Genomic DNA, 22,322 nt, shown 5'->3' with positions numbered 1-22,322 from the left:
GAGGGAATGTCATCTACTTTAGGGGACTAGTTTTGATTTGTAATCTGTTAGTGCTCTGATGAATACCTCTCACAGTATCACATCCCCCATTTAATTTTCATGTACTTTCTCTTCATTTTCTACAATATTGTCTTAAAATTAATTTTCCATGTATGATCCTTCTATACATTCCTTCCACCTTCCAGATTTCTCTTCTTTGTTTAGTACTGGCTTGCTATACGAGCTCTTGATATTAATAAAGCTGCTTCTCTTTTCACCAACAGCCCCTTTAATTTTCTTATAGCCATATTCCATCCATCCCCTAGTCATGCTTCTAAAGCCTTTCATTTTTACCTATTACTGCTTAGCCATTTTATACTCTCTCTGAATCTCATGTTTTAGATGTCTGTTATTCCCTTTTGCCTGCTTCATTTGATGCATTTTAATGTTTTTCTCTACCATCAATTAAATTCAATGCTTCAGTATACATATGTATTGATCTACTAATTTACATCTGAAATACACTGCATGTGTAATTCAAAATCAAGTGACTCATTTTGTCCTGTATATAGAGAGCAGGAAGTGAAGGGTAGATTTTAGCATCCCATCAACAATGTCACTTGAGCCTGAGGACTACTTAGCAGGACAATAAAAGAGAGAGAATTGATCTTTATCATGCTGAAGAAACCATTTTAGCATGCACCTTAAATGATTCAGGGAAACCAGAGAAAACTTATAGCACAATGATGCGATAGGTATTTGAATTACAGTTTTCCTGATCCTAAATCCATTGTGTTTCACCTGTAGTGCCACCTCACTCTGTATGTTTCTGGAAACCTCAAATTATTTACACAAAACCATGTCTAACATGATTGTAAGAGCAGAAAAAAAAACAAATTTCATGTTTCCTGTTAACACATGCAGCTCTATGCCTAGACTCTATAACATGGCTATGAAAATCAGGAATAAATTAAATATGTGGTACATGATGAAATAAGAGGTATGGGTTGAGGATGGAGAGGTAAGGAGGGAGTGGGATGGAACAGAGAATGGAGGAGAGACTACAGAGAGAATACTGAACTAGAGAGAAGCAGGAAGGGGTGGTAGGGGAAAGGAATAGGAGGGAGTGAAATGGGAGGTGGGGTGTAGGTGTGTGTGTGTGTGTGGGGGGGGGAGGTTTCTAGCTGAAATTGAGGTCAGGTGGATTGCAGGATTGAAGGATGTATTATAAGGATTACTTTCATCAGTGCCATTTACAGAAGATACAACTGGAAATAGGATTCAAATTACACAGATTGTGAAGCAGCTATTGAAGTTGAGGATGTTTTTCTCAACACTACAAGTCATGCAAGTGTCTCTCATAAGAATATAATCCATGTGAGAAGGGTCCGAGGCAGGTGTGGCATTAGAATGTACCAGGATACTTATTTAATAGATTGTGTGGGTGGTGAAAGGATTTTGGGAAGGAAGTGCCTCACATTAGGACATGATGAAAAGTAGTCCTGGTTGAGGATGTTGTTAAGCTGTTAAGCTGTTCCAGGTGGGGTGGTATTTCATATGTTAGGGGGGGGGGGGGGAGGGTGTTCCCTCCACCTGGATAGTGGTGGGCAGGGTTGGAAACAGGGATTAAGTGTGAATATGGCATGGTAGATCTGACTGTGAGCTAAATTGAGGGGTGCAATGTAGCAGACCAAGATTCGACTATTGGACAATGTGATACACAGAAAAAAAATAGATCACGATGTATAATAATTCATCATGTAAACATTTATGTACCAAGAAAGAGCAAATAAGCAGCCTCCTACTTAAAGGAGTGAATGGAGACTATCTTGTTCTGATATGATGAACGTAGGGGAATTATGGGAAAAGTTTAAACTGATTGTAAATCATACTCTGCAGAAGTATGTGTAGAATAAGTGGATTTTGGGTGGTTAAAAATCACATTGGTTTAACAACAAAATTAAGAAAATGTTGTAGAAGCAGAGATTGTTGCACTCTCATTTAAAAAAGAATGTGGAAATGCTGAAAGGCAAAAGTTATTAGAAATTCATGCATCTACAAAAAAGATCATTGCACAAAGCATACAACTTCTAGTGTCAAATCTTAGCAAAATGCCTCGCTGAGAACCTGAGAAAGTCCTGGTCCTATGTAAAATCACTAAGTGGGTTGAAGGTTTCTAATCAGTCACTCATTGAGCAATCTGGTGTGGCAATAGAAGACAGTGAAAGGAGCCCTTAAGTTTTAAATTTTGCATTTAAAAAGTCACTCATACATGAGGATCATACAAACATACCATCATTTGACCATCACACAGACTCCAATGTGGAGGCAATAGAATTAAGCATCCATGGCATTGACAAGCAACTGAGGAAGTTGAAAATAAATAAGTTGCCAGGTCTGGATGGAACCTTAGTTTGGTTTTCCAGAGATTACCCTTCAGCAATTGCCCCTTACCTAGATCACATTTATCATGAATCTCTCACCAGTGCAAAGGCTCAACTGACTGGAAAAAAGTTTAGGTGACTACTGTTTGTAAGAAGTAATCTGCGACTGCTTGCTGATGATGCTGTAGTGTACAGGAAAGTGTTGTCATTGAGTGACTATAGAAGGATACCAGATGATTTACACAGAATTTCTCTTTGGTGTGACAAATGGCAGCTTGCTCTAAATGTAAGTTGATGTGGAGGAGTAGGAAAAACCATCCTGTAATTTTTTTCCATTATTAGTGGTGTGTTGTTTGACACAGTCATGTTGATTAAGTTTCTAGGTGTCATTGCAAAGCAATATGAAATAGAATGAGCATGTTACATCAGTGGAAGGGAGGGGGAGGGGGGAGGGTAAATGATAGACTTTGGTTTATTGGAATTCTAGTAAAGTGAGGCTCATCTATTAAGGAGATGCCATGCAGAACACTCGTGTAACGATTTATTGAGTAGTGCTTGAGTACTTGGGACAATCACCACCAGATCAGATTTCAAAGATCAAAGACACATGATTTGCTTTATAATCCAGTGAAATTCAAAAAGATATGAGCCTTAGATTTCTCCAGTGAATGAGAATGATAAAATACCTTGAGCAACAATCACAGACACCCTCAAGACATCAAGTTAAGTATTTAAAAAATAGTGTATTATTTCATTCTCAAAAAACTATTTTTCTTTCACTTACTGATAATGCTTTAATATTTAGAGTGCAATGCAATGTGTGACCTAATAGTTTAATGTATACAAGAAATGTGAACAGAAATGTTACAGGAGATAGCACCCATCTATGCAGCCTTAGAAAGACATTTTGAATACAGAGCAATGGATTGATTGTCACTGCAGATGCACTATCTGCGAGTAGATAGTTTTTATGAGAGAAAGTTTTGTTTAGGAATGATTGGCAGCTATCAAAGTAAAGGTGCTGTTGTTAGTTGGTAGCTTTTATATGAACAGAGGGTTAAATGTTGTCATTTGAGAGTTGGAGCTAAATGTCCAGGTAGATGCCCTTTGACTGTTCAGAGATGTCACTAAACCCTCCCAAAGATGTAAAAAAAACATGCATGAGCAGTGCCTATTAGACAGAGGGAGTCTGACGGCCAAACATTTCCAATCATTGCACCATGAAGGATGTACACGGCTTGTGTTGCCTGTAGTTCAACCATGCCTAGATGGTCAATATCATGATTCTATTGCGTCCACATTATTACTTTATGGCAGGAAGGGCTCTCAACAAGGGAAGTGTCACTTGTTTCGGAGTGAACTAAAGCAATGTTGTTCGGATATGGAGGAGACACAGAGAGACAGGAACTGTCAATGACATGCCTCGCTCAGGCCACCCAAGGGCTACTACTGCGGTAGATGACTGCTACCTACAGATTAAGTCTCGGAGGAACCCTGATGGCAACACCACCATGTTGAATAATGTTTTTTGTGCAGCCACAGGACATCGTGTTATGGTGGTGGTGGTTAGTGTTTAACGTCCCGTCGACAACGAGGTCATTAGAGACGGAGTGCAAGCTCGGGTTAGGGAAGGATTGGGAAGGAAATCGGCCGTGCCCTTTCAAAGGAACCATCCCGGCATTTGCCTGAAACGATTTAGGGAAATCACGGAAAACCTAAATCAGGATGGCCGGAGACGGGATTGAACCGTCGTCCTCCCGAATGCGAGTCCAGTGTGCTAACCACTGCGCCACCTCGCTCGGTCGTCGTGTTATGACTCAAACTGTGCGCAATAGACTGCATGATGCATAGCTTCACTCCCGACGTCCATCGCAAGGTCCATCTCTGTAACCCCGACACCATGCAGCATGGTACAGACGGGCCCAACAACATGCCAAATGGACTGCTCAGGATTGGCATCACATTCTCTTCACCAATGAGTGTCGCAAATGCCTTCAACCAGACAGTTGTTGGAGACATGTTTGGAGGCAAGCTGGTCAGGCTGAACACCTTAGACACACTGACCAGCGAGTGCAGCAATGTGGAGGTTTCCTGTTGTTTTGGGGTGGCATTATGTGGGGCTGATGTACACCGCTGGTGGTCATGGAAGGTGCCGTAATGGCTGTATGATGCGTGAATGCCATCCTCCGACCCATAGTGCAACCATATTGGCGGCTCACTGGTGAGGCTTTCGTTTTCATGGATGACAATTCATGCCTCCATTGTTCACATCTTGTGAATGACTTCCTTCAGGATAATGACATCGCTTGACTAGAGTGACCAGCATGTTCTCCAGACATGAACTTTATCAAACATATCCGGGATAGATTGAAAAGGTCTGTTTATGGGCGATGTGACCCACCAACCACTCCTAGGGATATATGCCAAATCACCATTGATGAGTGGGACAATCTGGACCAACAGTGCCTTATGAACTTGTGGATAGTATGCCATGACAAATACAGGCATGCATCAATGCAAGAGAACATGCTGCTGGGTATCAGAGGTACCGGTGTGTACAGCAATCTGGAACACCACCTTTGAAGGTCTTGCTGTATGGTGGTTTAACATGCAATGTGTGGTTTTCATGAGCAATAAGAAGAGCGAAAATGATGTTTATGTTGATCTCTATTCCAATTTTTTGTACAGTTTCCTGAACTCGCGGAACCGAGGTTATACAAAACTTTTTTTTTCATGTGTGTACATTCATAATTTACACACAGTTTAAAACTGGGAAACACTTCAGTTATATTGAGTGTGAAGAAGTCAACATTTTCTTGCTGCCTTTGCCAAGAATAAGAGGGAGGTGTTATCTGCAAACATACAGTGCAGTGAGAGTTTTGTGCTTCATCATTAATGTAAATGAGAAGCAGTACAGAACTGTAAGTTTGAGTTCTGGGGAATGACCTGCTGTGTTTTTTTTTCTGGTTTCAAAATTAATAATTTTATCATAAATGTTAAGCCATCTGCAGGAATCTTCCCCAGTCACCCGATATTGTAAGCCACGTATATGTTGCAGGTTCGTTGATGATATCTTCATGCTCTGAATCCAGGGTGTAGACACCATACTGTCATCCCTGTTCGACCTTAACACATTTCCTCCAGTCTGTTTCAACTGGTGGCCTTTGGCTCAGGGTACGGGCTGTGTCTGTGATGCAATATCCACAGTCAACGTCTATCTTCAGGAGTTCTGGGAACTGGGGTGATGCAAAACCTTTTTTGATGTGTGTACAATTTTAGCAGTAGATGATGATAACTGTAAATTTCTGAGTGTATGCTTGGATGAAAAGATTTAATGGAGAAAGCACAGCACATCTGGCCACAAAAAAATCATTCATGGTTTACATCTCATAAGTAAATTGTTAAAAATGCTTCACAGTTAACTAGTCAACCATCAGATTATTTAATTTGAATTATAGTTATGGGTTTTTGTGCACTGAGTGTAGCTGATAAAAATCTTACTACAATATTGTGGTTGGTGTATTTAAGCCTGTCATGGACTTAGACAGGGTAATTTTGGATGAAACTTTTGTTAGTAAAAATATTTCACAATATACTCACTGTGTATGTATAACTTAACTATGTTTCTTTATATGTTGTGCAAGTGTATCATAGAAATGAAGCTGAGTTCATCATTAAACAACATAAGTAGTAGTTACTGCCAGCGTAAAATACAAGCAAGATTCCGAAGTATGTACATTAATACTCATGCTTAATACAAGCTTCAAAACTTTCTAACAGCAAGTGACATGAATTGGCTCTTATTAACAGTAAAATCTTCAAGAATCATGGTCTTATCATAAGATATGAGTACATAATCATTTAAGGGACCTTATCACCTGCAAAAAAAAACAATGTCCTTCGAAAATGTTGCATAATACAGGGTGTCTCACTCAAACCTCCCTGATTTCAAAGACCGAGAGGAAAAAAACCACAGTAGATATGACAATGAAAAATCCACCACATTGTAGAGCATCTCAAAGAATTTATTTATTTATCACCTATACGCCTCTACATGTGAACCATTTGTAGCACAAAGAATATCAAGTCTGTATTCAATTTCTTGCCAAGTACTTTGTAACATTTCCTCTGTTATTGTTGAAATCGCACTAGTGATATGTCACAACGTAGATATGTCACACTTTGCCAGGAACTTGCGAACTGCCTTTGATCAATGCAGCAGAGCTCCATACTGTTGAAAAATGATTTGGGTTGCAAGTCTTGTATCTGAGGGTACACAAAATGCTCCAAACTGTCCAGATACACTGACCCATTCACTGTTTGTTCCACAAAGAAGAGCAGTCCATCAATCCTGTTGTGCATTAGCCCACACCAGAGATTTAGTTTAGGGCTATCAAGAACATATTCAATGACAATGTTCGGATTTTGCGAACCCCAAATCTGAACATTATGCCTATTAACCCTTCCTGATAGATGAAAGGTTACCTCATCTGAAAATAAACATCTTTCCAGGAAGCTGGCATCCATATCAATATGCTGCAGCATATCCGCAGCAAATTGTTGTCAATGTGGTTTCTTGTTTGGCATCAGATGTTGCAGAATTTGCACTTTGTGAGCACACATACGAAGATGTTGGTGAACTACATGATGCAATGTTGATCGAGGTACATCAAGTTGCCTAGATGCTTGACAAATTGACTTACGTGGGCATCTGAGAAATGTTTGTCTGATGTCCTCCACTGTCTCTTCCGAAACTCCATAACGTGCACCACCATAATGTTTCAGAACACTTCCTGTTGCCAGAAACTTCCTATACCATTCCTTAATTGTTTTCACATCAGATGGATCACATTCATACACACGATGATAATTTCTTTGCACAGTAATCGGCGATTTTGTTTCTGCAAACCACACTACTGCTTGTGTGCGCTACTGTAGAGTTGCCATTTTCACTTCATGTAACCATACTGCACTCTGGTGACAATACTTGACACTTCTGACATGAGAATATAAATTCTTTGAGATGCTCTACAATGTGGTGCATTTTTCATTGTCGTATCTACTGTGGTCCGTCTCTACTGGGTCCTTGAAACCAGGGAGGTTTGAGGTCATTAGTCCTCTATAACTTAGAACTAGTTAAACCTAACTAACCTAAGGACATCACAAACATCCATGCCCGAGGCAGGATTCGAACCTGCGACCGTAGCGGTCTTGCGGTTCCAGACTGCAGCGCCTTTAACCACACGGCCACTTCGGCCGGCAGGGGAGATTTGAAGGGTACACCCTGTATATAGATGTATATGAACCACAGATAAGATGAAGCATCTGATTTGCAAAAGGGTTAATTTTTTAATGCACTTGTGAAGTAGTTCAGCACTATCAGTGCCTAGAAGTATTACATATACAGAGGTTGTCAGTTGGTAATTCCATACCACAGAGAAAACCAAGAACAAAAAGTAAGCACCATATTCAAGTACATGAGAAGTGAAGTGAAGGAAAGAGTATTTCATTCTCTCTCTCAATCCTCGTAATACACAAACAACATGCTCTCCATAATAACAGAAAAAAATGGCTCTGAGCACTATGGGACTTAACATCTATGGTCATCAGTCCCCTAGAACTTAGAACTACTTAAACCTAACTAACCTAAGGACATCACACAACACCCAGCCATCACGAGGCAGAGAAAATCCCTGACCCCGCCGGGAATCGAACCCGGGAACCCGGGCGTGGGAAGCGAGAACGCTACCGCACGACCACGAGATGCGGGCTACAACAGAAACAATCATACCTTTGAGTGGCCTGTGAGAGGTTTCCTTGAACTTATCTGTTGCTACCCTTGAGAACCCATGTGCAAAGTTTATATCACTAACACCTTTAGAACGGACAGTATGTCCTGATTCACTACTGACTTTGACTTTCCATTCTCCTGGTTCTGGTTGCTCAACATTAATTACTTTAACATTTTTTAAATTAAGCAATGGATTTGCTTTCGGTGGACCATTGATATCTTCACCATCAGGATTCACAAGTGCAAGTTCTGAGTTCTTGCCTGACACAGAAACTGTAAATTCTTTTACTGATTCATCTATATAAAGATTGTGTTGCTCATCCTTTGTTGCATTGGGTTTGTTAACTGACAACAGATCAACCTTCTGTTCATTGTCATCATAATTGTCCAGTCCAAAAGATTCCCTCACATAATTTAAAACCTGAAACAATGTTACACAGAATAAGTAACTCTGTCAAAAATAAAGCAACAGAAAGTAGAAGCAATGCATAATAATTCACATGACACACTATGAAAGTGGAACAGATGACTGACTGTCTGTTTACAGCTTCACGAGTAAAACTATTCTCTCTGTATATAAAGTTATATACTCCTTGAATACGGAAGGTCTTCTTAAATATTTGTTAAGCACTGGACAGCCAGCATTTTGCCAGGTTCTCTACTTTCTTGGTAGCCAAAATATTTGGCATTACAGAACTTACTCTATGTCCTTCCAACTATCCAGCATTCTGTAACATATTACATACAGTAAGTAGAGTCATATGTGTTGTGTCTATTTCATACAGCATAGACACAATGAGGTAGCTAGGTGCACGCTAAACTAACGCAGACGGGCTTGAAGTTCTGGAACATGAGACTTATTAATGAATAAGAGGAAAAGTACGTAGATGCGTTTAATACTTATCTTTATTCTCTTGTTGGAATACATCTCTCTTGAATATTAGTACGCTATTAGCACTGATACAATTGGCGCCTTGCTAGGTAGTAGCTATGGACTAAACTGAAGGCTATTCTATCTGTCTCTCGGCAAATGAGAGGAAAGCTTCGTACGTCTGGTCGCAAGCTATGTCTTCCGTACAACTGGGGCGAGGTCATGTCCGTGTCTTGTGACCTGCCATGTAGTGGCGCTAGGTTTGCGATTACACAGTGGCGACACGCGGGTCCGACATGTACTACAGGACCGCGGCCGATTTAAGTTACCACCTAGCAAGTGTGGTGTCTAGCCGTGACACCACAATATGCATATATTCCGAGTTATGTATGGGTAAATTAAGCCAAAGCTCACATGGCAGAAAGGTCTAGTGAAAGTTTAATGTGCAAACCTTCTTTGTTTACGTGTGTGTTTCTAACATTGGATAATTTCTCTATATAAAACATTCCATAACCACAGAAACAGAGCAGTAGCATGTATGGCCCTGTCTCCGATTATTAGAAGAAGTGCACCGGCTCTGCCTTATTGATCTCACTGATGAATTTATGCTGTTAGCAAATCAGTCCACCTTAAAAATAAAGTGTCAGAGAGCAGAAAGACAGAACAGTTTAGCATAGTATGTTTCTTAAAAGAGCTGTTACGCACTGAACAGTCAGCATGTTGCTATGATCCCCACATTTTGGCAGCCAAAAGAAACTTCTTTACTTGCCACTGCTGAATGGAGGACAGGTTAGTGGTGCATGTTTGGGATGGGCATTTAATTATTTCATTTTTTTTTCAAATGTATGCCTCACATTATTATTTTTCCTCTTAGAAAACTGACAGCTACATCTTATCACCAATTATCTCATAAATGTGAAACAGGTTAATAACTGGAAGACACATATGGTTAAGCCTCTCTCAGTGCACTGCCTTCATGATCATTAGGAGTATAACACACTTCATAGTGGATTTCGTAGAATAATTCAGCACTCTACTTCTTCACTGGTAACATACAGTACCATATAATTATCATTAAGTATTATGAAATGCATTATTTACAATTCAGTGATTCTATAAGAATCCAGGACCCAGTCAACAGCTTGCTCTAGTTTTTGCAAGTAACTTAATTGTGTGCCACGTAACTTATGCTGTATCCTCCTTTTGACTACCACTACCACTATAAATATCACAGATTTTGAAGTTTTACCTGTTACAATAAACTTCTTCATATTTTTCAGATGTGTTTGCTTTGTACCTTTATTTTTTCACTTTGCTGGTAACTTGAGAGTTATATCTGCAGATGCAGATCTGGTTGTCATTCATTTCACAAATATGAAACATGCTGATGCACACAGTTGCTGTATTCAATTTCATTGACTATGGTAATCTAAATGTTGAATCATTTCTCAGATCTTGTAATTCCCATAAAAATTTCTGTTGTACACTTTTTTTGTCACATTTTCTGATCAAAATTTTGCTATCACATTGCTACAGGTATCATGCACCATAATGAAACAATTGTATTGTTGTGTGGTCTCTAAATCACATTGTTTGTTTCTTGCCAGTTATTGTGAATTAATGTTACAGAGGTTTGGGATGTTCTTTTTGACATAATATTTGTTTCATTATATAAAATTCTGTGTAATGTATCAAGACCACTATTCTCCATTCCAGAGGCTGTCGAGCTCCACTTGTGCTTCGTGTTGCATGCACGGAATAAACAAGTTTAAAGGGTCCATTTAATTGGTAAGCATGCTATCAAAATTCTGGTCATTCTGTGATAATATGAAAGTGTAGTTATGGCCATGAATTTAACAAACACTTAATTTGTGAGTTCTTGTACATCATTGTCTCATGAGAGCAAGATGAAAAGTTGTCAACCCAGAGATGAGTAATTGTGTTTTTGCATAAAAAATGCACTTACTTATTTATGTAGTACCCTTTTAGATGGAAGCAATTTCCCAAATATTTTTCTAGTGAGTAGTTTCCATCCCTTGTGATTTTTAACATCTGCAAAATAATAACCATCTATAGCTGCAATAACTTTCTCATTGGCATCAAAATGCTTTCCAACCACAAATTACTTAAAATGTGTCAACTGGCAGAAATCAAAAGGTGCCATATCTGGTAAACAGTGGTGGGACAATAGTTCATACTTCAAATCTCCCAGCTATCCATTGCCAATGCACATTAATAGGCAAGTGCATTTTCTGCAAGTAAAATGATTTTTTTTTTCTTTTCTAATCAAGGTGTAACCTCATGTGTTATTTCATTCAACTTGTTCAGAAGACTTGTGTAGCATTTATCAGTCATTGTTTTGTACCTTGTGAGGTAATCAATAAGAAGGATCCCTCTAACACCCCAGAGAACATTAGTCGTGGTGGACCTATGTCTCATCCAAAGTAACAAATCCAATACAAAATAAGATGTCTACTTTTTATAACAGTTCGGACACTGTTCATGTATTCAATCTATCCTTTATTTTGATGAGCATTCAACAAATGCAGCACTTATCTTTCACAAAGCTAGTTCATCAATTATTCTCTGTGTAAAATGTGCCACATTCCTTTCTTTGATATGCCTATGGCACCAGCTATTTTTCATCATCGATCATGCAATAGTGAGACACATTCTTTCTTGATGTTGTTGCCTGTTATTACAGTTATATGACATCCTTCGTGTGAATCACCTTTGCGAGATGTACAGCCACATTTGAGATCAACATCCCATTTCTTGATAATCTGATATAAAGCAGCAGCCTCCTTATAAGTCCATACCAACTTCATGATCTATTTTCATTATCAATGAACTGTCTAAAGCAAATAGTTTTATGACAGCACCATATTTTTGTTTATACATTTGAGTCAGACACATGACTGCACAAACTAAATTAATACAGGAAAAATAAAGTTCTTTGATATCAATACCATTTTTTAGTTTCTGAAACTTTTGCCTTGGACTCATAAGAGTTAGTCACACAGTTCTGAAGATTATTGAAATGTTATTTAAGTCATTTATACTATCCTTAATTAACGTTCTGTTTCAAGTCTTGTATCTAAAATGGATTTAGTTGACACTGATTTCATACTGAAATATTGCAATATATTTCACTCTGTCACAGCTATGGAAGAGTTGTAAAAAGCAGATTCTGCAGATGGACGCTATAGGCTCATGCATCACCTCCTACATTGCAAAATACATTATCTAGCTGCCTCCACCTAGCAGATCCCATAGTTATGGGTAGCCTCAAGATCAGCCAAGGTACTGATGGTCATCCGACAAGACAGCTCTCTTTGTGTCCTCGATGTCCCCCATCTCTGTCGGGCTCCCTCATTTCCTTCCAATGCAATCGCCAGTTCTTGCAAAATGCACTGTTTAGCTACCTTCACATAGCCAACCCCATAAATATGAGTAGCCTCATGATCAGCTTATAAATGTCCAGGTACTGATGGGTATCCTACAAGACTGATCTCTCTGGGTTCTAGTAATCCTCCATCTTTGCTGGGCCATTTTATCTTTTCTTTACCAAATCACATGCTCTTTTCAAGTTGTTCTTCAGCAATCCCAAAAATTTATGGAAGTTAATTCAATCTTTAACACTAACATTCACTCTGGCCACGTATCCTTGTACATTACTTCCATCTAAAGTTCTGAATTCATCTCCCATAATTGTGCCCAAGTAGGTGCAAAAGCATGCCTCTCTCAGCTCAAGCAGTTTTCCCAAATGTTGAAACTCTCTGACCTCTTATTAAAGTAATATGAACTCAATGATTAAACTCATGAGAAACTATGGAGCTGTCCTTGAACTGTTCATCATTCACGAGCATGGGACACATTATCTCGCTCGTCTAGCTAGGTACTACTTAAGTCTACAAACTATTTTCCAACTGATCAGTTTTGTTCATTACAAACTGCTTATAGCATAAATGAACAGTAAATATGTATATTATATAACTCCACCTGGCATTTGGTGTAAGTTAAATCTCTTGTAACAAAAAACTGTTCTAGTGAAAGGATACATTAAAACTAATCAAAATATCCACAGGTGTACTGCCGGTCTACAGTGTCCAACGGGCACAATATTTCGGCGATCATACATGTCGCCATCATCAGGTGAACTGACGGACTGAGCTCCTGTGAATGCGCCGGCACGGAGATCCATACGCTATGGCTGCTCAGAGGGAACTGGGTTCGGTCACGGTGGCGGCTGATTTAAATACCCTCCACCCACGGCGTGCTCCCTCCGCTGGCCGCGCCCCGCGCCACGGTTGTGTGGTGGAACAGATTGCGATGGCATCTGAGATGACGTCGGTGTGATGGCTCTGTCCGCCGTGGTCATCACAACTATACGTTTGCTCGATTTACTCTTGATTCACCCAATCGCTGGTTCCCAAGCCTTGCTAAGATTATAGCCACAGTCACGGTTAATGAGGTCGTCATTGGTGTGAATTTCGATGGCCTCTCTAACAACGCTGTCCCAGTATCTCGACATCTGTACCAGAATCCTCGTGCGTTCATACTCCATAGCGTGTTTTTCTGACAAACAATGTTCAGTGACCGCCGACTTGCTCGGTTACATCAGTCGAGTGTGCCTCTGGTGTTCACGGCATCGATCCTCGACGGTACGCATCGTCTGACCAATATATGACTTGCCACATTGACACGGAATCTGGTACACACCAGCCTTCCTCAAACCGAGGTCATCTTCGGTGCTCCCCACCAGTGCATGAGTTTTATTCGGAGGACAAAACACAGTTCCGACAAGGTGTTTATTCAAAATGCAGGCGATTTTCCCCGAGAGTGCGCCTGTATATGGAATAAACACAGTGCCTACCTCCTCCCTCGTGATTTCATCCGTCTCCACAGGTTGTGCTGTAGTATTTGGGCAGAGAGCACGTTGAATCTGCCACTCTGAGTACCCATTTTTTCGAAATACAGTTCTCAGATGTTCCAATTCCTAGGGTAGACTCTCCTGACCGGCAGTACACCCGTGGATATTTTGATTATCAAATACGCAGGGAGAAACTCAAGAATCACTACATTAAAACTGTTAGATAATTTGCAAAAATTCTACTGAAATTATTTATTATGTCTGCAGTAACATACAACCAAAACAAAACATAATTACATTATACAAAAAAAAATTTACACACCTCTTTTACATCTGTTTTATTGAGATGGAAAACTTGTCCTAAGCTTGTGGCTGCAATATCTTCATAAACCTGGTAATTGGGTTTATCTGTGTCATTACAGTCACCAGTTAATATAAACACAACCTGAAATATTTAAGGAATGATATATTTCAGCTTAAATTTGCACATTGCACGATAAAAAATGCACAGTTGGCAAGAAAAGTACAGAAGTTGAAGAAGTTTATGGTAAAGTGTTTGGCTACAATTCCATCAACTTGTCTACTAGCTCTCTCTCTCGCTCTCTCTCTGTCTCGCTCTCTCTCTCTCACACACACACACACACACACACAAACACACATACTTTTCTGAAGCCACACTCATCCATGTGCATGGACAGGCATACCTATACCTTTAACATGACCCCCCCTCCCCTCCGCACGCACACACACACAAACCACAACACAATGGAAGCAAATTGGAGGGGGAACTTTGGAATATGGAATGAGTTCAACATAATGAGTACAAACAACAAGAAAATGCCACAGTCAAACACATGGCCTGGTCACCAACATCATCACTCGCATTATGAACCACTTAATGTTTACCAATGGATAACAATCATCTTTAGACTTTTTAATGTAATATGGACTTCACCTATATAAATTCATGTTGCTCTTGAATATTTTACAGTGTCATCAACCCATCATATGTCAGGGTTCTGACTCAGTCTCTTCTTACATCTTGAAATTCAGCAGATAACTTGCTTGGTGCTAATACTGTTCATTTGCCTGGTTATGTGTCCCACCAACCTACATTTCATTCTCATAACAGTCATAACTCCAACATCCAGTTCATTCTGTTCTGTGGTCCATCTGTTCGTTTTCCTGTCCCTTCCAGTAACTCTAAGCATTGTTGCTGCAGTTGTGTACCCAAAATTTAAAGGACCAACTTCAATTTGAATCATAACATAGAAAATGTTGGGAGAAATAAACCAATGATTGCAATTTATTGACAGAGCATTTAAAAGGTGCAAAAATTAAATACATAGACAGCCTGCACCACACTTGTCCATCCTCCTCTGGGGTACTGCTGCATGGTATGGGATCATTACCAGATAGGATTTATGGAGGATTTAGAAAAATATCAAAGGAGGGCAGCTCATTTTGTATTATTGTGAATTAAGGGGACAGAGTGTCACAGACATGCAAAGCGAGTTGGCGTGGCAGTCAAGGTGTCTTTTGTTGTGCCTTTATCTTTTGAAAAATTTTAGATCACGAACTTTCTCCTCTGAATGCTAAAATATTTTGTTGACTCCCACTTACATAAAGAGAAATTACTATTACAATAAACTAATAGAAGTCAGAGCTCCCCAAGCACTATTTAAGAGTGGAACAGCAGAGAAATATTCTTAAAGTGGTTGTGTGCACCCACTGCCAAACAATTAAATGTGTACAGCAGAGCAACCATGTAGATGTAGATGTAGACATGGACATACAAAAACTTCCTTTGTGCTTCTATGAATTATTTTGGTGATACGGAATCTTTTTGCCCAATTTCTCCAATTTCCTAAAAAAATCCACTATACTGATGAAGTCTAATCGAAGCTGCAGCATTGGCATGCCTATTCTTCACTACATTAACCTAGGTTGTATCAGTGCCTTGGTTTCGAAGGGCTGTTAATACAGTGACAAAAATTTTCTCAAACCCTACGAACTGAAGCAAGCTGGTATGTAATACTCACTGCTTTGTTTTATAATTCTGTTCACAACTTTCAAAAGATCAGTTGTGCTGTATTCACTTTTAAAGCATGTTGGTTCCTTTGCCATATTAAAATTCATTGTCTTTCCCTACAAGATTGCTGATAATTTTAGTGAATATTTTGTACATTACAGAGATCAAACTGACAGAGGTACGGTTTTTTTATGTCTTAAAAAGTTTGTTTGTGTGGCCATCCTCCACAGCAAGCACAGAAATACTTGTTTTGTAAATGAAGCTGCCTTTTCCAGCTGCCACTTAATTTATTTTTCCCAGACGTGTTTCACCTTTTTCTTGCTTTAAGGCATCATCAGTGGGATCTACAGCAATGCAGTTCTGTTTTTTAGATTATCAAACAGTTCATGTCACTATTTTTTACGAAAAAAATTAATTACTTAGGATTAGCTGTGATCTGCATTTCCTCTCATCTGATCTGGAGGTTGCACTACCACTTTATTAGTCAAGTCAAGTGAATTTTATAGTGTCACGTATCTTATTTATGTCAGTACATAGTTTTTCAATTTTTGTTTGTGGTTCATCTGTTTGTAAATAAAATTCATTATTGAACTGGAAGTAATTACAAGAAGATGGATTACCAATGGTGTCCCCAGTTTCAGGAGCCTTAGCAAACATTTTTGAAAACAAAATTGAACAGATCATTTTCACAAAAGTAGTAGCAAAAGAATACAACATATTATATTGGTTCAGGTGTATGGATGACATCCTCTGCTTAATACATGAACCACAAACAAAAATTGAAAAACTGCATGCTGACATCAACAAGATACGTAAAATATAAAATACACAATTGAAAGAGAACAGAACAACCAAATTAACTTTCTGGCTGTAACAATCAAAAAACAAAACAATAAGCATATGTTTGAAATTTACCATAAACCCACAGCAATGGACATTATCATTCCCCAATCCTTGAACCACCCACACTCACAAAAGCAACCAGCAATTCAACACATGCTCCATAGACTCAACACAGTGCCTCTCACCAAAGAAAACTACCAAAAGGAACTGGACATAATAATACAGATAGCACAAAATAAAGGTTACAATGGGCAAAACACAGAGACCTATATTAGAAAGCTGGTATCAACTACAGTGTAACACTTGCGAAGGCAGATACATACAAAAAACAGGTACAACATTTGATCTCAGATAGAAAGAACACGTGAGAGACTGGAAACATTTGCAGAACACGTAAGAGAACATGACTACAGACCAACCACTAGAGAAAAAGACATGAAAATAATTAGAATCAACAACAAAAAACACCTCCTAACCCTGCAAGAAAATTACCACATACAGAAAACCAAAGCTGAAAGGAAAACCCTGTTGAATTATCAAGTACACATTGTTTACGATAATAGATAAAATAATAAAATAATGTTCCCAAAGAGGTTTAACATAATCATACCATCCAATATAATAATAACACCACCCAAAATCCTTACACTCACTTATCCATGAACCCCTCCACAGAAATTTGAAACAAAAAGTCAGATCAGCTGTCAGCAAAGCTTTCAACCACTAACTAACAGCTAGTACATTCATATTCAACACCCTATAACTCAACCCCCCCCCCCCAACACAGACACACACACACACACACACACACACACACACACACACACACACACACACAAAAGAAAAGTCGGTTTTGAACATAAAAATTGAGACGTGAGCTGTTTGATAATCTAAAAATAGCAAAACTGTTTCATTATACATCCCACCGATGATGCCTTAGAGCAAGAAAAAGGCGACACATGTCAGGGAAAAATAAATTAAGTGGCAGCAGGAAAAGTTGGTTATATTTACAAAACAAGTATTTTTATGTCTTGCCTTTGACCCTTTTTTTTTTTTTGCAAAATAGTCCAATTACAACAGTGTTCCAGTTTTGTGGAACTGCATCCAAGCCAGATACCTGGTAGCATGCATTTCACTGACACCAAACCACCACCATTTATGACTTCAGTGGTGTCAAACAAGAGCTCATTAGAGGGAAGGGCGGAGGTCTGTTGTGTTTTCTGATGAAAGCTGGTTCTGCCTAGGCGCCAGTAATGGCTATGTGTTACTTAGAAGATCAGCTGAGAGTCTGCAATCAACCTGTCTGCATGCTAGACACAATGGACCTACACCTGTAGTTATGGTCTAGGATGCAATTTTGTATGACAGCAGGAGCACTCTCATGGTTATCTCACGCACCCTGACTGCAGATCTGTATATCATTCTGGGGATTTGGTCTGTTGTCCTACCATTCATGAACAGCATTCCAGGGGGTATTTCCAATACGTAAAGCTCGCCCACACACCACTGTTGTAACCAAACATGCTGTACAGGGTGTTGACATGCTGCCTTGGCCTGCTCGGTCACCAGATCTGACTCCAATTGAGTGCATATGCCCCACCATTGGATGAAAACTACAGTGTCATCCACAAATAGTATTATCAAGCCCTGTATTGACAGACCAAGTGCAACATGCATGGAATACCACCCCACAAACTGACATCTGCCATCTGTATAACAAAATGCATGCACGTCTACATACTTGCATTTTGCATTTTGGTGGCTACACTGGTTATTAATGTACCACCATTTCACATTTGCAATGGCTTATCTCACCCTGAAATTAACCTGTGATCTTGCAAAGTTAATCACTTCAATATGTTACCTACAAAAATGTATTCCTGAAATTTCATTACTCTACATTAAGTATTTACTGGTGTTGTCTTTTTTCCCATCAGTGTATATAGTTTAGGAAATTCACTATGAATTATTAAAGGAAAGAAAGGGGCTGTGAAAAGGAACATAAAGCACTATAAGAGTGTAAAATAGTCCATATTTGACAGTGAGACCGAGTTTTAGCTAAAATTAAAGAAACTCATGTCTATCTTAAAGTTTAAGAAGCCTGCACAATGTGCCGAGCATGTGATTCAGTGACTAAGTGTTGATGGTGTATGAATTAATTGTGATTAACAATGTTTTACTGTTTATGCTGTTTGTCTAATATTTATTTGTATTAATTGATATTGTTTTGCTGCATTTGTGAATGTTCACTGAAGAATTATGGGGGGAAGTATTTACTGTTTTCTTAATTTTTAAAGATGGCAATTATTTGTTTATTTAGTAGTAATGTTAAAGATGTGCTGATTAATGGGAAGGGAGAGTAAAATATAAGGTTCCTATGTGATGACTGATGAGATACTCACCTCCATAGCCAAGGTCGCTAACGAATGTCAGTGTGGTGGCACTTGACATGGAGGTAAGATGGTTTGAATCCTGACAATGGTTAAAATTCTCACTACTAGTATTTGGCCAGCAAGGAGAGAAGAGGTGGTGGCTGAAAGTTCCTTAGCACCTGTCTTTCACGAGTGTGTTGGGTTCAGTTACAAATTTCTCTACAGTGTCTCATGACAAACTTCTCTACAGTGTCTCATGAAGTGACAGCATGTGACACTGTTGGTGATCCATGCATTGGATGGGGACATTAAGCCTGGTGGCCTTCTTGATACTATTCAAGAGGAGTAGGATATGTACTGGCACCAGGTTTATCACTCTCCCTCCTCTTTTTGTCATCATCCAACAGAAAAATAGCACTACACTATATACACTCACCTGCAATCTACAAATACACATATGACACAATACATATTCATAATGATAGGGGCCACATAATGATAGGGGCCAATGTGTGTTGAGAAAGAACACCTCTTACAGGCAGCTGAACTCATCCCATGGGATATCCCAACCAACAACGGCATACAACATTGACATTTTTTACTGATGAGGTATAGGGAGCAGGATTACTATTCATGGATGTAAAATTTGTTGGCTGCCATGTAGAATGGGTAATGTTAACAGTAATACAGGGGTAGCATTTTATCACCCGAATAGTTCTGGCTACATTAATGGCTACAGTGCATTTATTTGGGAGTGTTGTTTTGTATTACAATATACAGAAACCATTACATTGCACTCAATGGCAAGTGTTTGCCAGAGACAAAGGTATTTTCAAAAATGACACAGAGAAGTGTATTAAAATCACTCTCATTTTCTATATACATAAATAACCTTGTGGACAGAGTGTGCAGCAATCTGTAGCTTTTTGCTGATGATGCTATGGTGTATCGGAAGGTGCTGACATTAAGTAACTGTAACAGGGTACAAGATGACTTAGACAAAATTTATTGTTGGTGTGATGAATGGCAGCTACCTCTACCAACACTGAAAGTTTAAGTTAATGCAGATGATTAGGAAAAAGAAACCCATGTTTGAATACAGAATTAGTAGTGTGTTGCTTGACACAGTCACATCTATTAAACAGCTAGGGGTAAAACTGAAAAGTGATATGAAATGAAATAACCATGTCAGCAGTGTAGCAGGGAAGCCGAATGGTCGACTTTGGTTTATTGGGAGAATTTTAGGAAAGTGTGGTTCATTTGTAATGGAGACCACAAGAAGTACACTAGTGCAACCTGTTTTTGAGTACTGCTCGAGTGTTTGGGATCCTCCCCGGACAGATTAAAGGAAGACATTGAAGCAGTTCTGAGGCAGGCTGGTACAGTTGTTACCAGTAAGATTGAACAGCACGTAAGTATCATGGACATGCTTTGGGAAAACAAATGGGAATCCCTAGAGGGAAGGTGGTGTTCTTTTTGAGGAACACTATTGAGAAAATTTGAAGCTGATTGCAGAACTATTCTACAGCCACTAAAGTACATTACTTGTAAAGACCACAAAGACAAGAAAAAAAGAAATTCAGGCTCATACAAAGGCATACAGACAGTCATTTTTCTCTTGCTCTATTTGTAAGTGGAACAGGAAAGGAAATAACTAGTAGTGGTACAGGGTACCATGCACCATACGGTGGTTTGCAGAGTATGTATGTAGATCTAGATGTAGTTATCAATGCATTTATTTATTTATTTTTATAATAGTTCATTTGAACTTGGTAACTTGTTTTTAGTTTAATGTTAGAGTGAATGTGATGAGTGAGTAGTAGACTGGATGCTAATTTCAGCTCATATGTATGGCCAGAAGATTGAAGCTGTCCTGAGCCAGAGTACTGGAGGTCATAGAAGAGGTTCAGTTCTGGTGCTGTCTAACAAAGACAACAGACTACAGTACATTATTACTGTACTGTAGTTGTTTTGTAGATGTTCTGTGATGAATACTTTTTCACAGGAATTTGTGTTCCAACTAAGACTTTTTTTTACTGTTTCAATGAGAACCTTTTACTGAAAACATTATTTGTTTGTGATGGAATTCATATGCCCATTTCAACTATTATGAAGGCCCAACAGTTGTAACAATAATGATTTAATATTCATAATCACAGATACATAAATGTAAAACTACGAGGGAAATTTAGTGCTCATTTATATTTTTACTTTAAAATTTATTTTAGGTGCCATTTACATTTATCAGAGTCATTGGCTTTTTGAACTGCATACACAATGAAGGTTACAGAATAAAACTGTTGGTATTGAATTAACACTAACCAAGTGAACACACACATTTCTCAATTACATTGTAAGTAGCGTATAATGAATTTCTCCAGTTAACTTGTATTTTTGCTTAGACGTTTTAGGACTGACATAAATAGTACTGAATAAAATGTGTTCAATGTTGATTCCATGGTAAATCACACAAAGTTGAAGACTGTCAATTCAGCTAAATACCTGGGGATTACAATTACAAACTATTTAAATTGGAACAATGTCAAAGAAAATGTTGCACGGAAGGTGAACCAACGACTGTGTTTTATTGATACAATGCCTAGGAATTGCAGTAAATCTACTAAAGAGACCAGCTACACTACACTTGTCAATCCTCTTCTGGAGTAGTGCTGTGTGATATGGGATCCTTGGCAGATAGTCATGACAGAGGACATCAAAATGCTTCAGAGAAGGGCAGCTTGTTTTATAATATTGCAGAATAAGGAGAGAGTGGGGTACCAAGCAACGTGGTTCAGTGGTTAGCACATAGGACTTGCATTTGAGAGGACTACAGTTTAAATCCACATCCAGCCATTCGGACTTAGGTTATCCATTATTTCCCTAAATTGCTCTATGTGAATTCTGGGATAGTTCCTTTAAAGGGCTCAGCCAGTTTCTTTCCCCATCCTTGAATCATTGAAAGATTGTGCTCTATCTCTAATGACCTAAAATTCAATAGGATGTTAAACTATAATCTTACTTCATTTTTCTGAGTTAGGGCAGCAATTAAATTAAAACAAAGGTGGTTGTTGCTGCTGTAGAAGCTTTTCATGAAATTTCTATCATCGTTTGCCTCCTCTGAATGTGAAAATATTTTGTTGATTCCCACCTACGTAGAGAGAAACCACCATCATAATA

General features: G+C 38.8%; 1 protein-coding gene across 1 annotated transcript in view; it reads right to left on the bottom strand.

The window, feature by feature from the left end:
* The window catches only part of LOC126248535 (hemicentin-1-like), an 838,517-nt gene that overhangs the window by 649,768 nt on the left and 166,427 nt on the right, over positions 1-22,322 (bottom strand). Inside the window, exons 4-5 of the mRNA XM_049949594.1 lie at positions 14,221-14,343; positions 8,155-8,575 (exon numbers count right to left, since the gene is read on the bottom strand). Coding sequence (XP_049805551.1) covers positions 8,155-8,575; positions 14,221-14,343 — 544 coding nt within the window. The remainder of the gene's footprint in view (positions 1-8,154; positions 8,576-14,220; positions 14,344-22,322) is intronic.

Source organism: Schistocerca nitens, chromosome 3 (genome assembly GCF_023898315.1).
Source record: "Schistocerca nitens isolate TAMUIC-IGC-003100 chromosome 3, iqSchNite1.1, whole genome shotgun sequence".
NCBI lineage: Eukaryota > Metazoa > Arthropoda > Insecta > Orthoptera > Acrididae > Schistocerca > Schistocerca nitens.
This window is presented reverse-complemented; position numbering and strand designations above follow the sequence as displayed.